The 22,212-nt window shown below is 36.5% G+C and overlaps 1 protein-coding gene across 1 annotated transcript in view; it reads right to left on the bottom strand.

Moving 5' to 3' along the window:
* Positions 1–399: 399 nt before the first annotated feature.
* SPATA17 (spermatogenesis associated 17) overlaps positions 400–22,212 on the bottom strand; it is an 85,556-nt gene continuing 63,743 nt past the window's right edge. Inside the window, exons 9-10 of the mRNA XM_041426721.1 lie at positions 20,204–20,342; positions 400–480 (exon numbers count right to left, since the gene is read on the bottom strand). Of these exons, the coding sequence (XP_041282655.1) occupies positions 400–480; positions 20,204–20,342 (220 nt within the window). The remainder of the gene's footprint in view (positions 481–20,203; positions 20,343–22,212) is intronic.

Genomic DNA, 22,212 nt, shown 5'->3' with positions numbered 1-22,212 from the left:
TTTATAGTTGTGAGGGGAAAAAAAGAGATATAAATTTTACACTTTTTTCCTATTTTAGTGTTAACCTCACTTACAAATGTGTAATAAATAAATGTGATTCTGAGTATTTTACTTGATGACTCTGATTTTGTATTTTAAATTATTTATGCTAAATAAAATACAGCTTTTTCAGAAATCATTTATTTAAGATAATACCTTTTAAAAATATCATTTTTGACAAATCTTGGAAGCCATACTGCCTAAAGTTCAAGCAAAATCAATTAAAATTACTTCAGACACAGTATACATGACAAAAAGAATATTTTATGGGACATATAGTCAACATGCTGCTGTGTATTTGCTGAAATACATTTATTGACTACTTTTCCTGTGTCTCATGGATTTTAGTCTCCAGGACAATTACACTATTTGCCCAGTGCTGGAGTAAGTTTTTCCAAACTTTTCGAAGAGAGCAATTGATGAAAACAGTGTTTCAAAGTCCTAAAGAAAAGAGACAAAAAAATTTATGTTAGGCTTAAGTGGGTTTGGCTTTTGTTTAAGGTATTTTAGAGCTCTAAATATTGTCTTCTAGTTACATTTATTTATATAGATAGAATACAAATTATGCAAAATAGTGAATATTAAATACACTTTTTAAATTATATGAATATGCCTTTGAAGAGGAGCAAAATAATGGATTTAACTGAAAGCAAATATGTATTTCAAACTCTCAGCAACTAGAAGAACTGCGGAAATTTCCTGCTCTAAAAAATCATATTTTGCAAATCATGGTTTACAAAAGTTTATTCTCCTCCCTGGCAACCAGGCAGGTTAAAGAAAGCACAATAGCCTTGCTATATTTAAACTTTTCTACCCTGGTTAACACTGAAATTGAGGTGTTAAAACAGCTCCATATTTTTTTAAAATATGAAATATTTTTTTTAAATTAATATATATTAATTAAGTACTAGTTGATTGATTAGTAGAAGCAGGGTGATTCCTGACCATGTTTTTTCCCAAGGTAAATTTCTTGTTTATTCCATTCAATTCTTTAGGTGCAAATGCTTAAAAGTCTAAATTGAATAAGGAAAACACAAGTGAAGCTGTGCCTTAAGAGTACAACATCAATTCAGCCAACAAACAGGAAAGTAAAACAAAATGTTCTAAACCATATTCTGATTTGTCTACTTAATAATAAATACTCATGGTAAATGATTAGCAAGTCCATGGTATTTAAGATCAAGGTTTTAAAACCTTCTTAATAAAATTATTTCCTTGAACCTCAAGTAGTGAGGACAGTATAACAATAGAAAATACTTGCTTTGCTTTCAAATTGTTTTTACTTTTAGAAAGTAACATGCCACAGATGAACTCTCACCTTTCTAGGATCTGTTGATTCATTTTTAGGAAGTGTTCTGAATACTTTGTACTCTTTTCTATTGCCAACAAATAGCTCTGTGACAGTGGAGGAAATTGAAACATCTTCATGGAATGTCTGAGACCATGAGTTAAAGAAAGTGAAAAGTTTTATCTTTTCAACACCTTTCCCAATTTGAAACGTTTCATTTCCTCTTTAAAAGAGAATAAAAACTTTTTTTTTTTTTTAAGGACATGAAACAGATTATCATTCCCTAGACAATTTGGATTTAGCAACTTCACAGAGCACAGTTCAGCTGTGCCTCCATCAACACAGCACCTCTGACTTCAAGTAAGCTTCATGCAAACACTGACTGGGCCCACCTGCCTTTCATCTGCATTGCACTTTGCCCAACTGAGACCATATAATTTCTTACATCTCATACTTAAATTCGTTTACTACGATTCCTCTAAATTTCTGGTGCATAAATGCTAAAATAGCAATGTGGACATACATTCAAAATTAAATAAACTGTGTGTCGTGTGAAAGCGAGTACTATCACATTCCTAAATGATTCACAAGACTTACTTTTTAATGTTTCTCTATGCCTTGTACTGGCCAATTTCTTATTCAACAGAAACAGCCTGTTTGCGTATTTTTATATAAAACTTTTAAAATGGCACAATATTCTAATTTTCAGTGTCTGTTCAGCATCACAAGCACCTTCTTACCATAGGAAACTTTGTTCATATAATTATTACAATAAATATTATAGTATCTCCAACACAACTGCAAATGGTTTCCTTCTAAAGCAAAGCTAGTTATATTTAATTCAGTAAATTAACCAGAATAATTCTGTTCATGGGAATGGAAAAATCAACAAACCAGCTCTAGTTACTGAGAAAGCAAGCAGATAATCCAGCAATAATTTAGGATTAAGCAGTAATTCAGAGCAGAACATGGTATCTATTATTTTTAAAACAGAAAGTATCTCATTAATTTACATGCAGGACAGTTACGTACACCTTAACAAATCATGAACAGTTTAACAAGTGGTGAACTTTGGGTGAGACAGGGAAACCAGTGAAAACTGTGCAGCCCCCCTGTCAGGATAAAATCAGGAATGGGAAGGCTGAGCATTGCAGAGATCTTCATTTGCTGGAGCAGACGGCTTTTGCTATTAGGATTTCTGGCCAAACAAAAGCAATTGGCTGCCAAAATTAGCTCCTTGGGACGATTTAGGAGCCTTTGAAGTGAACAGTGTTTTTGAGCTGGAACTAAGCCCAGGTCCAGCTTCAAACTCAAATCAAAATGACAAAGAGGAAATTTTTTGTGCCACATGCCCCCTCAGTGTAAGATTACTTTGGTTTGGCAGCTGTACTGTTTATCTTGTTATTTAAAACTATTCCACTAGATACTCACAACTGAGCATTTAAACAACTGGCTCTGATTATGATGACAACAGTTGTGTTTGACCACATTTAGGAAATATTACAGAGTCTGATGGATAAATAAAAGCATTGCTGGCTTTAGAGTTACATTAATTAAAGAAGTTTAGGATGTATACTAGGTAAAAAATGTATAGAATGCATATAAAATATAAATATCTTTTTGGGAAACAGATCTTGTTTCTATTTTTTCTGTATTTGGAGATAAAGATTTTAATCAGATTTTAACAGAGAGATAAAGTAAGGCCTGAAAACACCACCTGGCCTTGCAATATCTACCTCACAGCACAAAGTGAAAGGAATTGGAGGCCAGGTTCTCACATCCATCTAATGTGATTGTGAAATGACCACTCAAAACATGAAGAGAAGCATAGTGATGCACTGCTCATTGATTCTGATGGGAATCATCTTGAATTTACACTGTTTAGTACATAGCATAGAAGCTATGAAGTTATGTAAATAATCCTTTTGAAGAACATAGGTTGTGAGAGGAGAAAAACAGGCTTCTTCAAAATTATTTTCACTATCAGTTCCACTCTGTTGGTAGCTGGAATGAATAGACTTACAAATATGGATTCAGACATATTGGTGAGCTCGGTCTATAGTTTTGCACTCTTACACAGGAGCATGGAGCTGAGCTTTATGGAATTTTTCCACAATGCATTCTTAAATTATGCCATATAACTCTCAGCATCAGAGACCTGCAATTCTCAGCACTGAGAACTACTTTGAAATTCCCAAACAAAGTTGGTATAACACTTCCTTTTTAAACTTGTCCAGCTTTGACTCCTTTCACTCTAGTAAATTGTAAATGACTTAAGTTCAACTGACAGAGCTTCACAAGACCTATGGACCCTTTCAATATATTATATACTTGAGCTTGTGAGCTCATCAGTTCAAAACAATGGAGTCAGAAAAGGTGGCATAAAGCCACCAAGGATTTGTCTCAATCAGCACTCTGATGTCATAGATTAGACTTGCCAAATGGTTACATAATCTATATTTGGAATGTTATTAAAGCAAATTTCAAAGACATTTTTCATCTGACTATGCAGACTTACAGAAATACAGATCGTGTACAAATGTTGGCAAATGAACAAGACCTTGTAGACCTTCAGATTGGTTTGGAGGCCCTGGAACATTACTTCTGTGATATTCTAGAAACAAATTTGTACTAACAGTGTTTCTTTCCAAGCAATTTTGAGAGTACTGTACAATATCCCATAATATAAAAATGCAAGTAAAAATGAGATACTCTATGGTAATTCCTATCTCCTTGGCAATTTAATGAAGTAGAAAGTCAGCTGCCTCAGACCAAAGCAAGAACAGAGAAACAGCAGTAACATACTGACTCTCAGATTCTAAGGCCACAGAATTATTATAACCATCTATTCTCAGCTCCTGCATACACACTTCAGGGTAATTTCACATATCAAATCTCTCAAGTCCATAATAATTATGAAACTGTTTAGCATGTGAAAAACTTGGAATAATAAGCATATATTGTTCTAACAATAAACTTGTGTTAGGCTGTACAAATACAGATTTCCTTCATGGGTTAGTAGAAGCAACTTGTGCAGAAGTTTCAAATATAAATTGTATAATGAAAAGCATTCTCTGAAATGTAAAGCATTCCATCAGTAGATATTCAGAGCAGTGATTCCTCTTCTGAGTCAATCAAAAAATACTAAAGACAGTATATAAATGCATTATGTCAAGCATGGCACTGTGTGCTGTGTAAAAGGTAAACCAATACATGAAAAATTTGCATCTGAGAAAAACTCTTTTGAAGTGCTGGAATTGTATCTGTTGCTCCTATAGAGACATTAGGCCTCTTCTGTTCTTCTCATTATAGAGTACCTTTTCTGAATGTAAATTCTGTTAGGAATTAATGGCAGAAGGAATAACTGAAAAATTAGCACAGCTGCTGGAATCATAATTCTATCTTCATGCTACTGAGTAGTAAAACCACGAAACAATACTTTGAAACTAATATCCACACCAAGTGGATAGTACACACCAAGACCTTAGAGGATGCAGTGGGAAATTCTGTACAAGTGTCCCTGTAGCAGTAATGTTCTTAGCGGGGTAAGCCACTGAGCAATCTTGCTTTCCCACAAAGTTGGGAGAAATCCCATGTGCAGAGCTCCTTTGGAAACCAGGCAGTACTGCCAAGTGTCACTGTACAGCTCTCATCCACAACCCCACCTGTTTAACACTAAGTGGTCATATTTAAGTTTCCTATGATCCTAATGCTTGTAATAGTAAAATTAAAGTTTTCAATTGAGCTGTCACAGTAAGCCTCCTGACCTGTTAATAGCCACAGAGGCCTCTAACAAGGAAGCAAATCAGAAACAGCAAGCTGTTAGACAAATAAATGTTGATCCAGCTAACTTTTATTCTCAGCAAATTTATCAATACTGGTTAACAATACTTCCAACTAGTACAGGGTCTTCTGACATGACAAAATGAGTGTAACAACCCATTCTGTCAATACAACACAAATGTCATTTCAAGTACTCAAAACCCACTAAGCTACCCTAAAAAAGATTGATTTATCTGCTCCAGTATTTCTTTGGGGCAAACTTTTCTCACAACTGAAACCAATTAGTGGGCCTGGCTCTTGTAGTGCAAAATGTAGGTCAGCATCAAGTAATAAAAAAGTATTGACTTTTCTCTGTCTGTAAGCAGCATGAAAGGGGTGCCATGGCCTTGTCGTATATGAAAAGAGCTCCATTAATTTCACTTATTTCAACCAGGGCTGTCAAATACTAATGCTTCTATTGCACTTTTCACACAAAGTGCATTGACACCAATCCTGGCCCCAGTGTAACAAGTTTACAATATTTCAGTCAGTGAAAGGGGTACTATAATTTTTAATTCCCTGTTGTACATTTAGTCTCTTTAAGCAGCACTGCTCATAAGACTTACTAAGAGATATGAGCTGGGACATTAATATAACAGTTTCACACTACTTCCCATGGGCAACAGAACCTATTTCTTGGGCACAGCCTAAACAGCTAATTAGCCATAAAGTTCAGGACACAGTTGTTTGGTACAATTCTGTTTCTGTGACTGGTGGGCACAGACTGCCAATTTTACTTTCTGCTGTGGAGAAAAAAACCCAAAATCTAGGAAGAGGTCTTCCATGACTTGAGGCCATAAAATTGAAAAGCTAATGTGTCAACCAATTGGGTCAACCAGCCTCTTCACACAAGAGATAATAACAAAAGCCTGGATCATGCCTTGGGGACTGGATCTCACTGTGTCAGCACATGCTTTTGCTCCCAGGCAAAACCGTGCCTCATCAGAGCTCCCCGCCCCACAGCTGACAAGTGACCACTGCTGTGATGGAGGGACTAGAATTGCACCTTTTCCTATTCAGCTTACCAACACCATGGAGAGGAGGAGAAGGAAGAACTAACCTCTGCCCCTCCTTCAACTGTCTACTACTGCCCCCAGTATGAAAATCTCTACATTTTGTTCTTTCTGGTAGGAGCAATAAAGTTTTCATGGAAGCATGCATGAGTTTCTTCATATTGTGGATAGACACAGCAGAGGTCAAACTGACTGAAAATGTTATGATCCTGTTTCCCTGTAGCCTCTGCAATTTGCCTTCTAAACTGACTTTTCTTTTTTCAAGTGAAGTTTTATGGTTCTTATTGACAAGCTTGAGGGCTCTGAGTGTGATGCCTAACTCATTCCCTAATTACCTCCTGCAAATGCAAACATCACCACCAACAATAAAACTCTTTGATTTAAAAAGACTGGGTGACTATGGTAAAAGGCAATTTCTACTTGCTTTAATGACTTTGTAAGTCTTACCCTTTGAATCAACTTGCTATTTGATCTTAAAATAAAATGATATTGTATAGCTGTCATAAAAGGCAACTTTATAACCTTCTTTGTTACGCTTATATCAGGCAAGTTTCTATTTGTTAGTTTTAGTCTTTTATTGATATTATGATAATGTGTTGTAAAAAAGAATCAGGAAATTATGTTCACAGTAGGAAATTTAACAACGCTATTTTAATATCCTATCTTCCAAGCAGAAAGAGAAAACATTAATTGCTACTTAATTTATGTAACAAACATTTCATTATTTTTACACTTAATTTTTCATGGATATTTATAACTATCACTGACTCTTACATGTTTTATTTTTTTTATGAATTAAAAATGAGGAAGCCAAACTGAAACAGTGCTTGCTAGAAATTGTGAAAGATTTCTAATGATGGCTTATGAGTTTGAAAAACCACTGACTTGATAATCACACAGGTTTAGATACTTTCTCTGTGATGTGTCAAGTACAAGCAGCACAGCCACGTGTGCTCCCTTGGGACAGCCAAACATGGAAATTATAACTCCATTCCTCCCTTTCTGGAGTATTGGAGAAAGGAGTGTTCTGCTACTCATGTGGGCTCACTGAAGTTTCATAGCTAAATTGTGCTACTTTGTGCTTTGGAGATAGCTGGAGGCAACTGACAATCAAGCTCTAAAACTTCTTGTCCTCATCTCTGCAAGGTAGGAGAGGACGTGTTCTAGGCTTGAAAAGAGCCTATTTTAGCTCCTGCATGGTTAGAAGCAGTTTGGGGAAAGGAACCAAAGTGTATCCCTTTTCATAGCTGCCCAAATTAAGTTATGACATGACAGAAAATAATGATGCTCTTCAAAATGCAATCGTTTCAGCCACTGTACAGGAAAGCACAACTATTCCTAAACAAGTAAGATATTCTGTGATAGCCATGTTCATTAAGGATTACAAATGTGTCAACCCTTAATGTCCTTTCTCACAAGCAAATTATCTCTGGGCTTCGATGGAAGTTTTGTGCAAGGAGGGACAAAAGAAAAAAAGGGGAAGGACTTGGTCCAGTAAATTATTTTTTCCTGTAAGTATTGCCTCTGTAAAATTAACCTGGGATCTGAAACTAGGCTTTTTGTCGTGTGTAATATAACCAGCAATGAAGATTTGCGGTCCAAATTTGCATTTGTTAAATTTACTTAGTACCCTGCAGTCATTGTGGCTGCCCAAGGGAAAGGAAGGGTGGAATTCCCAGCTGTACCCTCTGTGTTCATTTATTCCATTCATTAATGATCTGCAAGGCAAGGCACTGTCTGGTCCTTCCTCTCAAACATGGACTAGCTTTGCATTGCTTTAGAAAGTAATGCAGTCTCCCTTACAAATAACTGTTCAGTTAATTAATTTCTTTAAGTGTATAAAGCTAACCTACAGAAGAAGAACGAGTTGCCTTCATGTAGACACTTTCCAGGTACTTTGAGACCTGTTCAGAGTCAGTATCAACATAACAAGCATAGTTTCCTGCACAAAGTTACAGTGCATGCTCTACCATACTTTAGGGAATGTTATGAAATAACATTGACCAAATTCTATTCTGAATGTCTGTATATGAACCAAAATTGCCAAAGATAGTACTCTATTTTTTCACTATGTAGCCTTTTTTTTACAAGTAAATTAAATTAAGAAACCAATGTGAATTTCTCTGCAAGCTATTTCATACTTGGATAGCCTTGAACTTTACTGAATCTGGGCTAAAAAACAAATGTGCAGTTGAAATAATTCAGTAAGTATTCAGAATCCCAAGAGATGTATTTTTGCTATTGTCATGCAAATATCTACCTCTTACAGTGTATTTTAACAAAGTATCTGTGAATAGAAGTAGAAGGTCATCTTAATCTATTTAAGATTTACAAATAACATTGTCAAGAACAAAAACACTCTAATGAGAAATATATAGGCCTTTAAAGAAGTCATTAAATCTGAGGTGGAGCCTAACACACATTCCTGTGTACAAAAAAAAACCACAGAGTTAAAAAGCATCTGATGAAAAAAAAGTAAATTATATATTTTTACGACAGTATTTTTAAGCCAGCTTCTTGTCCTGTCCATCAAACACACTCCGCTCGCAAGAGGACTTGCATTAGAAACTACTGCACTTAGGGATAAATATCTTGACTTAGGCCATTTGTAAGCTGCCCCCTTCATTGTCTAATCTGTTAAACTACTACATTCTCTTTCCAGCTGAAAATAAGCCAGTGCCAAGTGCTCACTGCCAAGAAAAGCTCAGAACCACTTTTAACCTGCTAGACTAAAGCCAGAAAATATTCAACCTGCCAAGATCAAGTTGCAGCTCTCTGTAACTTGCCAAAATCATGCCACCAGAGTTAAGGAGGAAAAATTCTGAGCTGAAATCCTCAAGTGAATGAATTTTTTATCTTATTTGGCTTTTGATACATAGAAAACCAGTACTCCAGATAGACTTCATCTGGTTTCACATGGTTCTGGATGACACTTTCTAACCTGATTGCTTTCTGTGATGAAACTACTAGATATGCAGATCAAAGGAGAACAGTGGATGATACTGTCTGGCTGAGCTTTAACAAGGCTTTCAACACAATCTCCCAGAGAATCCTTTTAACCAAGCTGGTAAATTATAGTCTAGATGTGCAGACTAATAGATGTAATGGCTGCCTGGAGTCTCAGGTTCAAAGGGTAACAAAGAATGTCTCCTCCTCAACTGGAACCTGAGTGCCAACATACTTCCTCAGGTGCTGTCTTGGGGCCTATGTTAATATCTTCCTCAGTGAGCTGGAGGTGGAGATGGAATGCACTCTCCTCAGGCTCCTGGATTACACCAAAGTAATGGGTACCATGGAGACACTGGAGGGCTGTCACTCAGAGTGATGCAGACAGGCTGGAGGAATAGCCTGACAGAACCTTACAAAACACATGATGGACACATTCACATGGCACAGACTCATTCTAGAGAAAAGCAGGCTGGAGGCTGACAGGCTGGGCAGCAGCTCTGCAGAAGAGGAGCTACTGGTCCTTGTGGACAACTGGCTAAACATGAGTCAGCAATGTGTCCTAGCACTGATGAAAGCTAAAGAGAAAACCAGCTTTCCTCGTCCAGGAATACAAGCTACCTACAGAAGAGACAGAAATTATCAAACACTAATATTTCCTCATTTTGCAGGCATTTTACTTTGCAGATGGGCTAACACTAGAGAAACTACTCATCTCCCATACGGTGTTTAAAAATGTTCTCATTAATCAATAAAATGGGAACAAAAGCTTTTAGACTAATACCTATTGCTATTTTTTCTGTCTGTATTTACTCATATATGATATCATATCTTCTTTATGTGTCATGTTTTCAGTGGCACTTTTTCTTCTGTCTAAATCCACCAGTTCTTTGATACAGTTCAGGAATAGCATCAGCTACAGTGATTACTCACTCAGGTGCCACAGATTTGTTTTGGCATTGGCACGAAGTTAGTTCTGATAAACTTGCTGATTAGAAGCTTTGGGGAGAAGAACAGCTGGTATTTATAGCCAAACATTGTTACTGATTCAACATTCTTCAGAAAAAAAAATTATATAGATTACACTTATTAGCACAAATTTAAAAAATAGATTGCTGAGCAATTAAAAAACTAAAACCATGCTGCATTGGTTCTGATATGAATACATGTTACGTATATATTAAATGCAACAACTTGTGCAGCGATAGTTTGTGGTTGTGCATAAGCAAAAGTTTGTTTCATTTTTCAGCTGGATAATTCTGAACTAGGTCCAACACTCTGCTGGCCACGCTGAGGAAAGAATTTAGCCTGAGACTTTAACATCTACACCTTTAATGTCCATACAGAACTTTCAATATATAGCTGAGTATGATTATATCTTATAAATGAAGAGGAACTGGGAATTTTTACAATGTTTTATATGCTAATTTATTCATTTCAGTGTAGTAGCAATGTAAGTTACACTGTAAAGTTTACTATACTTCTCTGATGACTTCAGATTTGAACTGAAGTGTGGAAATTCTTTAAATAGCAACACATTTTGGTCTTCCTTTTGCCAAAGGCTTGGGCATCTGCAAAAACTACAAATCATGCCAAACTCTTTGAGTGATATATGGAGGACCACAATCCACTAGGAAATAAGCTATGACGAAGTCATTCATTTCATTTTGGTCTTTCAGTGGGATTTGAACCATCCAGTCCACAAACCATGTCTCGGGAGATTGCATTGTACATCCAGCCCACAGTAATAATGATTCATATACATATATGTGTATATGCTTTATTGCTACCTTTAGCTGGATTAAAAGCAGTATATCAAATTTTTTATTTCTGCTTCTTTTATTAGCTTTCTAGCACTTGATCAGGTGATAGAGGCAATAATGAAATGTTTTTTTATAAACTGGAGTTTGTAAGTCCTGTCCCGAGAATGTAATATTTCAAAAAATAGCCTAAGCTTTGGGGAAAAAACCAATTACAGAAACAGCATTAAAAATGCCAAGCACTGGGCAGAAGCAATTCTGGATCAGTTAAAAAAAGTGATTGATGAAACTCTAATCTGAGCTGAAGGAACAGTTTCACGACAAGCTGTGACCATTCCACACACTTCATTAGCTGCCATAATTAGCCTAGTGTTTCAATTTGTTAGAACTGGTGGGGACAATTTTACTCAGAATGCAAACATCAAAAAACAGGGTGCCTCAGACTTCAGAAGAGGCTGATGAGAAGCTTTTCTAGTCTTTGTTAACTAAAAGATTAATTACAGCTGATGGAAGGCTGTACTCTGATTGTCACTCTGTCTATGTGCATTACTTTTAGCATTAGAAGAAAGACATGGTTGACACTATACTGCTCAATCAAGCAGCTTTGCATTAGTGCACAAAGCCTGTTAATATGCAATGTCTTTTATTGTTTCTCTTTTTCCTTTTTTCCCCCCTAAGTTTAAGACTCTCATACCTAACAAATTATTTTTAAAAGAGCGGGATGTTTGGTTGGCAATGACAAGCACTTATCACACATGCTGCCATTCCTCCACATGACTACAGGTGAGAAATCCTGACATGTCTCAAAGCTGCTAGCCAGGAATATTATTACTTTCTACTATTGCAATCAAAATGTAAATTCCTTCTCAAATAATCTCATTATGAGAAACAAAACCAATACAGTTGTGAAACTGGTACTGTGTGCTTCAGCCTTTGTAGCCTACCCCTCTACCTCAGGTGTGGTTACCTCTATACATTAACTCATCAAAGCTTGTAACGTTGTTTATATGGAAGTGAAGTATGAATTTGAAGTGCAAAGGTTAGTCCTGAATAATTCCACAACTTTCATTCTAGAACATTAACACATGGCAAATCACCTACTCATAAAAACACTCCTCATGTGGATATGCCTTTCACTTTCCCTACAAGTATTATCAACAAAAACTTTAAGAGAATAAAGAATGCAGTTTATCATGGTGGAACATCCTTTTAACCTGAGTTTGTAAAGGGCATGTTGAAACCAGCTCTTCATTGCATTACATGAATAAACACGAAAGTGTATTCCAAAGTTGATATCATACCATGATTTAAAATAAGGCAAATTAGTCCAGAATTTATTCATAATATAAATTTTGAAGAAAGAAGCAGTAGAATCTTACATCAAACCATTAAGACAACAAGCAGTCTGTACTACTTTCCATGTATCATTCATTCCAACATAACTGCACAAAGCTTTTACTGTGGTTTTTCCTATTCAAGGAATGCAGGTTACTCTAAAATCCATTTTTATGCACTGAAGTCCTACTGCTCTGAGAATAATGCACTTTTGTTCTCTGGAGAGAGCATCAAAACAAACAAAAAACCCACAAACTTACAGACTTTCTTTCAACCTGGGCTCACACCTGGCATAATGTCTTAGAACATCTGTAGGTGTTATTGGCATTTAAATTATAAAACTATACAATCATAATGAGTCAGTGTAGCAAAATCTCTAATTCAGACATCATTTCAAGATGCAACAGTCTGCAGTCTTATGTGAACCTGTTGCAAGAAAGTCATCAAAATATGTGTCTCACAGACCTCAATTTTTCAAACTCACCAGCAATGTACATTTAAAGATGAGATTTTACAAGTCTACTTTTCTGAGAAAATAGGTAACACCATTTTTCCTAGAACATTCTGTCTGAATGGCATGAATTTACATATTGATTATAATAATTATGGGTCGGATCCTTATCTCATGCTAATTTGCCCAGGTCCATGGATATATCTCAGTTACGCTAGGGCTGAGGACCAGCTCTCAAACCTGCAGTTTTCAACAGTTGTATGGCCCACATAATTCTCAGAGGATTGTGAAAAGCTTTTGGTTACTTTAATTTCAACTCTATTTAACAAGCACAAACAAGGTCTCAGTGAGTATTATCAAATAATAAGTAGCTTGCTTTTGCAGATAAGTTCCATAAAGAATTTTAAGTAACTTCAAAATACAGCCTTTTTAATTCAATACTTTGGCAAATTGAATTGAGTTGAAATACATTATGTTTGGCATACACATAAAAAAAATCTACTTAATTCCAAGAATACTGAACAGTCTATCCAAAACTGATATGAAAAGGCGAGGCCATGGATTTCCCAGTTTAGTGTATGGATTTTGATTTCCAACAAACAAAATCATATCCAAATAGTCAACGCCTAAAACCAATATAAACAAATTAGGTCTAACTCCAGCATCTACTGTTTCTAGATTAGCTGATTGTTTTGCAATTTTAAAGCTGTTCCACAAATTACTGTAATGCACACTAAGCACATATTGAAGGAATTGGGCAAGATACTCTATTTCTAAAGTGTTTCTGATTAAATAAGAGGCTTTAAAATGTTTAAGCAATGTGTACAATGGGAATTATTCAGAAAGCTTAATCATACATACATCTCACTCACAGAAATACTCGTTAAAGTTAACTCTTACTAAAAAAGCAAGATTTTCTTTTATACCACTAAGATGCAAGTTACATTATTAAATGAGGAAGGTAGGCAAAGCAATACATTTATCATCCAACAGACAAATGACAGAGGATTGCTAGTTAGACAGTACAATAAGTGCCATCTAATTTTCCCCTTCGAATCAATTTATTCTTCAAAGCCTTGGATCATCATCAAGGGACTGCATTTTCCCACTGAGAAATTACAGAACTGAAAATCAAGTTTTATAAAATACTCAACTAGTTGCCCACAAACCCTTACAAATAACCACTAGCATGGATTTGATTAGACTAGAGGTGACAGTATATCTTACGTAAATAACTGAATGGTTTGACTCTTCTCAGATACTACTTTGTAACATTACTTCAAAATCAGACCCTGTGACTCATCAGTAACCACTAGAAAGTTTTTTCAGCCTTCCAGTTATGCACAGATTCTTCTCTGCATTTAGTTGAACATTAGCCAAGGGTACATTTTGCATATTTGATTTGTTTCACAGTGTTTACCATCTTTCTACAACCAAGAAAATAATTTGAAAGCTCAGTGATAATTAATAATAATTAATAATTGTATATCAAGAATTGCATTTTCCAAAAGCAACCCAACAGTGGTGACCTTAAGGATTTCTCAAAGGAAACAATCTACAACTCAGAACCTTTCCAGTAAGAGCACTGAAAGTGATCTTCATAACAAAGTGTAATTCTGTAAATAAGTCACAATCACAAGGAACCTGGAAAGATCATTATGAAAACTGTCAGAAGTAGGAATTGTCATTTGCTTTCCTGGAAAATGAAATGGGTGCATCTTATAATAAGAGAGACTTCATTCTAGTCCTGTGCATGAGAGGCAATTTCTGGTGTTCCCATTTTTAGACATGGCACACTCCTGCTTTCCTCAATACCTTTTCTTCTCAACAGTACATTATGACATTTGCCAAAAAAGAAAAAAGAAAAAGAGAAAGCAATCAGAAGTAGAAGTTGCAAAAGTTACTTTAAGACACTTTTTGTTACCCAGTTTCAGAGACCACCTGCCTATTAAGTTCTTCTGTGGTATTAAATTGTGCAACACTGCTCTTTTTTAGTACTATCTAATCAGGGAGCCAGACACCTGAGCTCCATGGAGCTCACAGCTCTAAAGAATAATGCTGTTGAGGGAATCAGCCTATGTGGAGGAAGGTAATCACTATTTATAGCAGCATTCTGACTCCAAGTGATTCTTCTGAGAGCATAAAATATATGTTACAGGATAGAACAGACAGACTTTTCATGAACAGTACAGTATATATTATTATAGGACCAGATCCTTGTATTTAAATGATTTATTTTGGTTCAGAACTCAGGATACCAAAAAAAAAAAAAGTGAGAGAAAGCAGTGTTTTGTTGGAAGCAGATAGTTGCTAACTCAAACTAAGAGTCCACTTGGAGCATCTGAATAGATACATCAAGTTATGCCAGCAGTAATAACCATACAGGAGCCATGTCATGGCTTGGGGGTCACTGCAGTGCATTCCATTTTGGCAACGACCCTTATTATCCCTGCCATGGCTCATGAGGAAACCAGGACTGGAACAAGCAAACTCTTACAGCCCATCTAATAATTCCCTTCTGCCTGCCACATTGTGTGAGATCTGTATTGCCTAGGAAAAGACACTGAGGTTGGTTGGGGAGCTAGGAATCTGATATTCCAAAAATGTGCTAGCACTTCTCATGTACATTAGTAACTTCTGTCACAAAACACACCGGTAAATATGGCCTTTAAAGTTTTAAAAGGTAATAAAACTGACAGTTCAGATGTACATTCATTAGCCAGTATCACACCATACTAGAAAATGTTCTTGGATAATCTTTTTTTCTAATTAAAATGAAAACAAGCAAATTCCTTTGATAGAAATGAAGTCACAGTCTGAGCAAGAAAGAATTTAAAACTTCACACAGATCACACTTATGATCTCAAGTCAAATCACTTCAAGGTTAGAAAAATGGAGTTAAGGTGAAATTTAAGTACATTTCAGTATAGACAGGGATGGGAAAGCAGAAATAGTGTATCAAAAATTCTATCTCATAATGACATCATCCACTAGACATGACTGTTTTATGTGTTGGCATTTATGTCTTACAAGAGATAAAACTAATTTTCAAACAGACAAAATCTCTTTCTCCCACTACAAGAATTTTTCTGTTTTCTCTATTAATCCAGATTGAAAATCTGTCACTTCTTGGACGAAGAGCCAAATTTATACCTAGTGTAAAGCAATGAAACTATACTTTTCATTTATTTATGTTGTAACATTCTTTGTATAAATTCTGGCTTGGAATATATACTCATACTTATTTTTATCTGTTATATGTGTCATGATTTAATTAAATACTTCTGCAACTTCATGCAATCACAGTTGAAGGCAATCACTGTTCAACAAAATTGACTGAAGCTGTTGATTGTGCCTTTACCTACCCTGGCTGAATCTGAGCTGTAATTCTCTGCCTCTGGTGACAAAGATGGAAGTTGATACAATTTATACATGGAAAAATTATTGCTTGCTCTAATGGCTGCACAATACAGTGTGAAAATGCCAGTGTTGACTACACCCCTGCTTCCATTGCTCTACCAGAAGTAGAATTGTGTTGGTGGTGAATTACAAGAGCTATGTTTCCTAGCCCAGGCAAGGCCATGATAATCAGAATCATCTGAAGTTGATATTTCATTAATGCTGGCAATATTCTATAAGTGATTTCCACTAGACAACATCTAATTATTTAATTATTTCCCATTATTAATGGAATGAAACAATTCAAAACAAACAGCTACAATCAATGTTTTGCAGGAAGCTCATAAACATCAATTCATACATGTAGAAATCTTACTAAAATTATATAAAGCTGGCCTGTTGAACTTGAAAGGTGTATTTTATCCCAATCAATGCATAAAAGTAAAATTATCTATAACTAAGGCATGTTTCTCTGCTGTACAGTTCAGCTGTAATGATCCCCACACATTGCACTTGCACATCAATTATGATAATCATAATCACGGTCATTAAGCTGAATGTTCATTATTATCAGGATGCTGGTGACAGCAGATTCAATCATCGGGTGCAATGGGCAGACAGTCACAGTCCCACCCAAGTTTCTGCAGACAGTGTTGTGCCACATTAAATCTACAATGTGTTCCACATCCCACTCCATTCCAAAAGCTGTAGACGGTAAAGGTCAACTTTATGTTCTGTGCAATATGCTTAGGTTCTCTAAATTAATTCTTTGCAGTCCTGGGTATTTTTATGCTTTGTAGATAATAAAATCTTGTTTCAGGCCAAAATGCCTGTGCAAATAATGAAACTGTGATTCAGTTGCACTGTAATTCACCTATAATAAGGCATCAGAGGGAAGAATCTATCAGAATGGAACATCTTAAACTATCAGTTCCTGAATTTTACAAATAAGAAAACATTAAATGCTGTCATTGAAGTCAGTTTTCTAAAATGCATATGCAAACTAATTCCAATACCGATTAAAGACTGTAAGCCATTATTTCTGCCTCAGCAAATATGAACATATGTGAGTGTTTTGACAGCTAAAAGACTATAGTTAGTGTATTTGATCCCTTGGCTGTCCATCTACACTGGAATCTATCATTGTAGACTAAATTCCTTGTGACTAGCAAGTTTTTTATATTGAAACTTCTTACATTAATTCTATCAAAGGCATTCCAATGTATTTAGATAGAAGGTGTAACTTAAAATATGGAAGCAGTTTTATGTTTTATACTGATTTACTGAGTAAACTAACTAGATTCAGTTTCACTAAAAGTATAGTATTTTCATTCCTTGTTTATTTACAATGAAGAATTAGAAGAGAACACTTTTTCCCTTAACTCAAGATTCTTTGAAATGTAAACGGAGTGAGATAAAAATTTTCAGATGATAACTAGATGAAAAAAGAACTACTAACTTTTCCTCACACAGATATGATAATTATTATGATTAGAGGTAGTCTATGCTAACATCCTTTCATTTTCCAGAAGAAATGTAACAAGGTAATATTTTTCATTGTTGTTCATTTTGCTTCTAAAGTAATTATATAATTTACATACTAATCTTTTTGCGACTTGAATTAAATTGCATAGTAATAAACACAAGAAAACCTCTGGAAAATACAACTAGGACATGCTCATGCAGACACACACACACACACACAAAGAAACTTTTTGTATTTAATATTTAAAAAAAGCCATCTAATATCAACTACCATTAAATAATACCTCAGCAGCTCAGACAGGTCACTGATCAACTGACCACTGACTTGAGTCCTTGAAAGAACTTACACAGCCTTACCAGCAACAACACAAGAAACTTGTTTACCATAAGATTGTCAGAAACTGGACAGAGATCATGGCAGTGTTATCAGTTATTCAGGTTGTAATAGAGGTTGCATCCACGGAGATATAACCTTGTGGTAAACTCAAAAGAGGGTTATGTTCAGCAGACAAGCTATTAAGCAAAAATCCTTTTTGTTTTCTAGAATTTTTTAACATGTCCATCAGTCGTGTGATTCATTAGAACAGATAATTTTTTTCATTGCATTGATATATGTCTCCGTCTCTCTGGGTGCCTCCCAGTGAACCCCGGCCAGCCCCGGGTCGGCAAACAGAGGGGGGGCAGCCCCAAAGTGACCGACAACGGGGGGACACTCTCTGGTGCCCCGAGGGTACTGAGGGCAGCTAGGCTAGTCGCCTTTGCAGCAGAAGAGACACTGGAGACATCAGTGGAGGGTAAAAGGCCGACTCTGAACAGGGGGCCAATCCAAGGTTTATTCGGAGCTCCCCAGGGAGCCCCACTCCTCAGGGGGCGCCGTGCTCAGAGTAAGACAAAGGAGTCTCGAGGTTACATTTAAAGGGGGGGAGGAAACCGAGGGTAGATACATTTGCTGACCAATAAAGACCCTCCAGGGATACAGCCTTAGGGGATGGACATTTGGGATAGCGTATAACATCATCCTTGGAGGGCTGACCCCTGGCTTCGGGCTAATCACTCGACAGCTTTGACCGAAAGATCTAGATAGAAGGGATGGGATGCTGAGTGACTGACAGAGAGCCAGGGCGGGGATTTGGGGGATGATCTCAACACAGGAGAATGGTTACACAGGTAGAGGAAGGGGGTACAAAAAGGGGTACATCATCTGGGGAGAATAAGGGGGTACAAAATCCAACTATTACAAAGTATTACAAAGTATAAAAGCACGCTGCAACAGATATATTCAAAGTTTTCATAGAGTTTAGAAATAAGAAAGTGACACAGAGTTCTATCAAATTTAACAGTTAGGAAAGTATGACCTCATGCCTGCCTATAGGCCTTTTTCCATTAAACTGCATGAGGAGCTTGAGGTTTTGTGGTTCTTTTTGGATTTTTTCCTGATAATAATGACCCATTAAAGCAGTAGATATGTCATAAATAGCCCTTTTCTCCTCTTATCTCTCTGCTGGGGTAAGAGGCTCCTAATGGAAGCTTCATATTGATGTAGAATTGGGGTTGGAAGGCTCTGTGTCATGTTGGGTTAATGTATACGGCTATTCACCACCAGAGATTTAGGCTGGTATCTATCCAAGATCACAAGTGAGTTTTTTTAGCTAAACCCATAGTTTACATATGTGTGATATTATATACAGTATAAATATCTTTAGGTTTTTGATATCATCATCTGAGCCTGAGCAAGAACTGCTAAGAACTGGAAAACAAAGTCTTAACAGGACAAGACAAGTACCAGAAATAAGATATTTAGGTCCCTTTTATATATCATACTTATGCTGTGGGACTTCAGCCAGTCATATCTTCCACTCCTTGTCTTTGAAATACAGAAATATTTTTGTTTGACTTTTGATGTTTTATTTGCAAGGAGATACAGTTAATGCATGTCGAAATACCAAAACTTTACTCTGAGCTCATTTTTAAACTTTAAAGTTTTGATGAAAAATCTTTTAAAAATGTCCCTTCTCAAGCTAAGCTTCTATGGAACTTGCTGTATATTTGCAAGGGTTAAACTGCTCTCAAGGAAATAATTTATTATCTCTTACAAAATTCCACAATTGTTTGTGGTGTTGCATTTTAGTTAAATGGTACGCTCTGTCTCACCCCTCCAAAATGTATGGTTTATTCCAAGCCTGTGATTCTCCCCTGAAGTCTCATGTATCTGTAATCCCATTGGCCCAAGTCTTAACCCGCGCCCACTTGCAATCTCCCTGTTAAACTGTGCAAGGGAGACGAGACCTGCTCTTGGCCTCTTTCTCCCTAGGCTCTCCCTCTCTCCTCCTCCCTCCCCCTTCCCCCCCTTCTCCCTCACAAACCATGTTGCTCCCGGGGGTGGGACCCCCAATAAACCCTCATCTAATTAGCACTCTCAGAAGTCTCCTTGTCTGCTGGCTGCTACCAGCGATCTCACAGCTTAAGGGGCCCTCTGGGGACTCCCCAGGGAGCCCCCCCAAACAAACCTCAACAATCATTAAGGTAGGAAGAGACCTCTTGAGATCACCCTCTAGAAAGAATCCTGTTGGATTGCATGATCTCTGGATCATACTGAAATTCACTCAGTTCTAATAAAACAATAATCTAAAAAAGTAAATACATTCTTGATTTTGCAGTGACTTACCTTGTCTGTTATCCACTTCTTAGGACATACTTCTCTGAAATGTTTAGTTCCATAAGCCTCTTGGCCATATTTGCCTGACTTAAAAAGCGATGGCTCATACTTCTCATAATTTTTATGATATGAAGAAAATGGCAGAAATCTGAAATTCAAAATATTTTAGAATCAGTTATGCTCTTCTCTAGATGCCACAGGATTGATGTAAATCAGTGCTGCAGGAGATGATGTGGACATATGTTCCTGATATTTTTCACTACCTTCTTAATGTTCCCTCTCAGTGTTGGGAGAGGATTACTGCAATTTCTCCTGCAGCTTTTTGCAGATTAAATTTGGAGCAAAGAGACAAGGAGTTTCAACAGGATAAAATGAAGACTTTGCGCACAAGGATCTAACTTGGTTCACTTGCATTAGTAGATTATTACTTCGTGTGTATCTGCACAGACAACTGGTGGAATGTGCAGGATCTTTGCTGGGAGGTGCCTGCTGATACCTCAGGCGCTGGCAGAGAGTATGGCCTGTGCCAGCTGCCGGCGGCAGGCACACCCCATGCACGAGGGCAGACATCACCTCTGGAGACAGGCATCCTTTGTTTTGTCATAGCCAAAGCTAAATAAACCCTATTTTCATTTAACAGAACAGAAACTTGCACATATTCGTAAACCACAAAACAGACAAATTGTTTCTTCAGAATTCACAGGCTGTGTACTTCACTCTTAAGTTATAATTTTGTCCTAATTAGCAATCTTTTTAAGCCAGGTTCTTTCATTTTCAGTGATAAAGATGATAGACTTGCTGCTTACATAGTGCCAGCAAGCAGTGAAGATCCAGCTACCTGCTGGAAGTAGTTTTCAAATGGATGTCCCTAACTGTCAGGGACAACCACAGGTTTTTTGGGTAGGTTCCACAGCAAACTGTATGAAGGAAAGTGAAAAACATGTTGTATATAGAAGATCTGCAAGACACCCTACAAACACATCTTAGTTTCATCTATTTCAATTTCCAGGAGAGTCATGAGAGCAAACAAGTACATTTTACTATGAAGTAAAACACTGTGAATTAAGTTTATCATTTCTGGTATTCTGAAAAAAATCCACATGTGTTCTTAATTCTAGAAGTGCAGGAAAATATATTACTCGGTAAAATTAGAAAGATATGCTTCAGAAGTTGACAACATCATTTTAAATCCTGTGACAAGAAGCATAGTTAATTAGAACACTTCCTTAGACAAAAGCTTTTCAGAATCCAGAGTCCCCATAAGAGTTAGGCAAAGTTTTTATAAAATGAGGATTAAAATACTCTTCTTTGACTCTCAGCTGATACAGATGCAGAAAACTATTTATTTTGATTAACTGATTTATCAAAAACTGTTTGAGTGTTTTTTAAAATTATTTTTCTTCCTTTCCACCTCATAAAAAGAAATAGTTTTAGAATCTTTCCAGCAGTATCAACTTCTATCATGTGCCACAAACAAATGTCATGTAAAGTTAGTGAAAGAAAAACCCTGAGTTAGCAGACTTTTAAATAATAAAAAGCCATGGTAGCATGTGTATACCCATGGGAAAGGACACCCTCACACAAGACAGATTAGGGTACTTGTAATGCTAATTTGCACATGGGATGGACATCACACACACACAAAAATTAATGTGGCCCCAGTGTCCCAGAGAATGCATCGAAGGTGCTGTGAGCTGGCTGCTCCACTTGCAGTTTTTATCACTTCTGAATTGCATTTTAATAATGCATTTTTCTTTTGTTCAGACATGAAAGAAAATTGGTTTTCTCAGGGGATTGGATAGCTGAGAAGACAAGACTTGCAGTTTTGGGATTTACCCATCCATATATGCACAGAATTTAGTTGAGCCAGAGCATTCGTAGTTTAATATGAATGCCATGTCTTTAAACTGCATTACAGACAAAAGAATTAAAAATCTGGAGGAAAGTAGAAGTAAATTATTATTGTTTTACTAAAAAAAAAAAAATTCTACATAGAGGTTTTGATTTTACTGTGGATC

Source organism: Onychostruthus taczanowskii, unplaced genomic scaffold (genome assembly GCF_017590055.1).
Source record: "Onychostruthus taczanowskii isolate IOZ18803 unplaced genomic scaffold, ASM1759005v1 scaffold93, whole genome shotgun sequence".
Lineage (NCBI taxonomy): Eukaryota > Metazoa > Chordata > Aves > Passeriformes > Passeridae > Onychostruthus > Onychostruthus taczanowskii.
The sequence above is the reverse complement of the archived record's forward strand: the minus strand, read 5'-3'. Positions and strand labels throughout refer to the sequence as shown.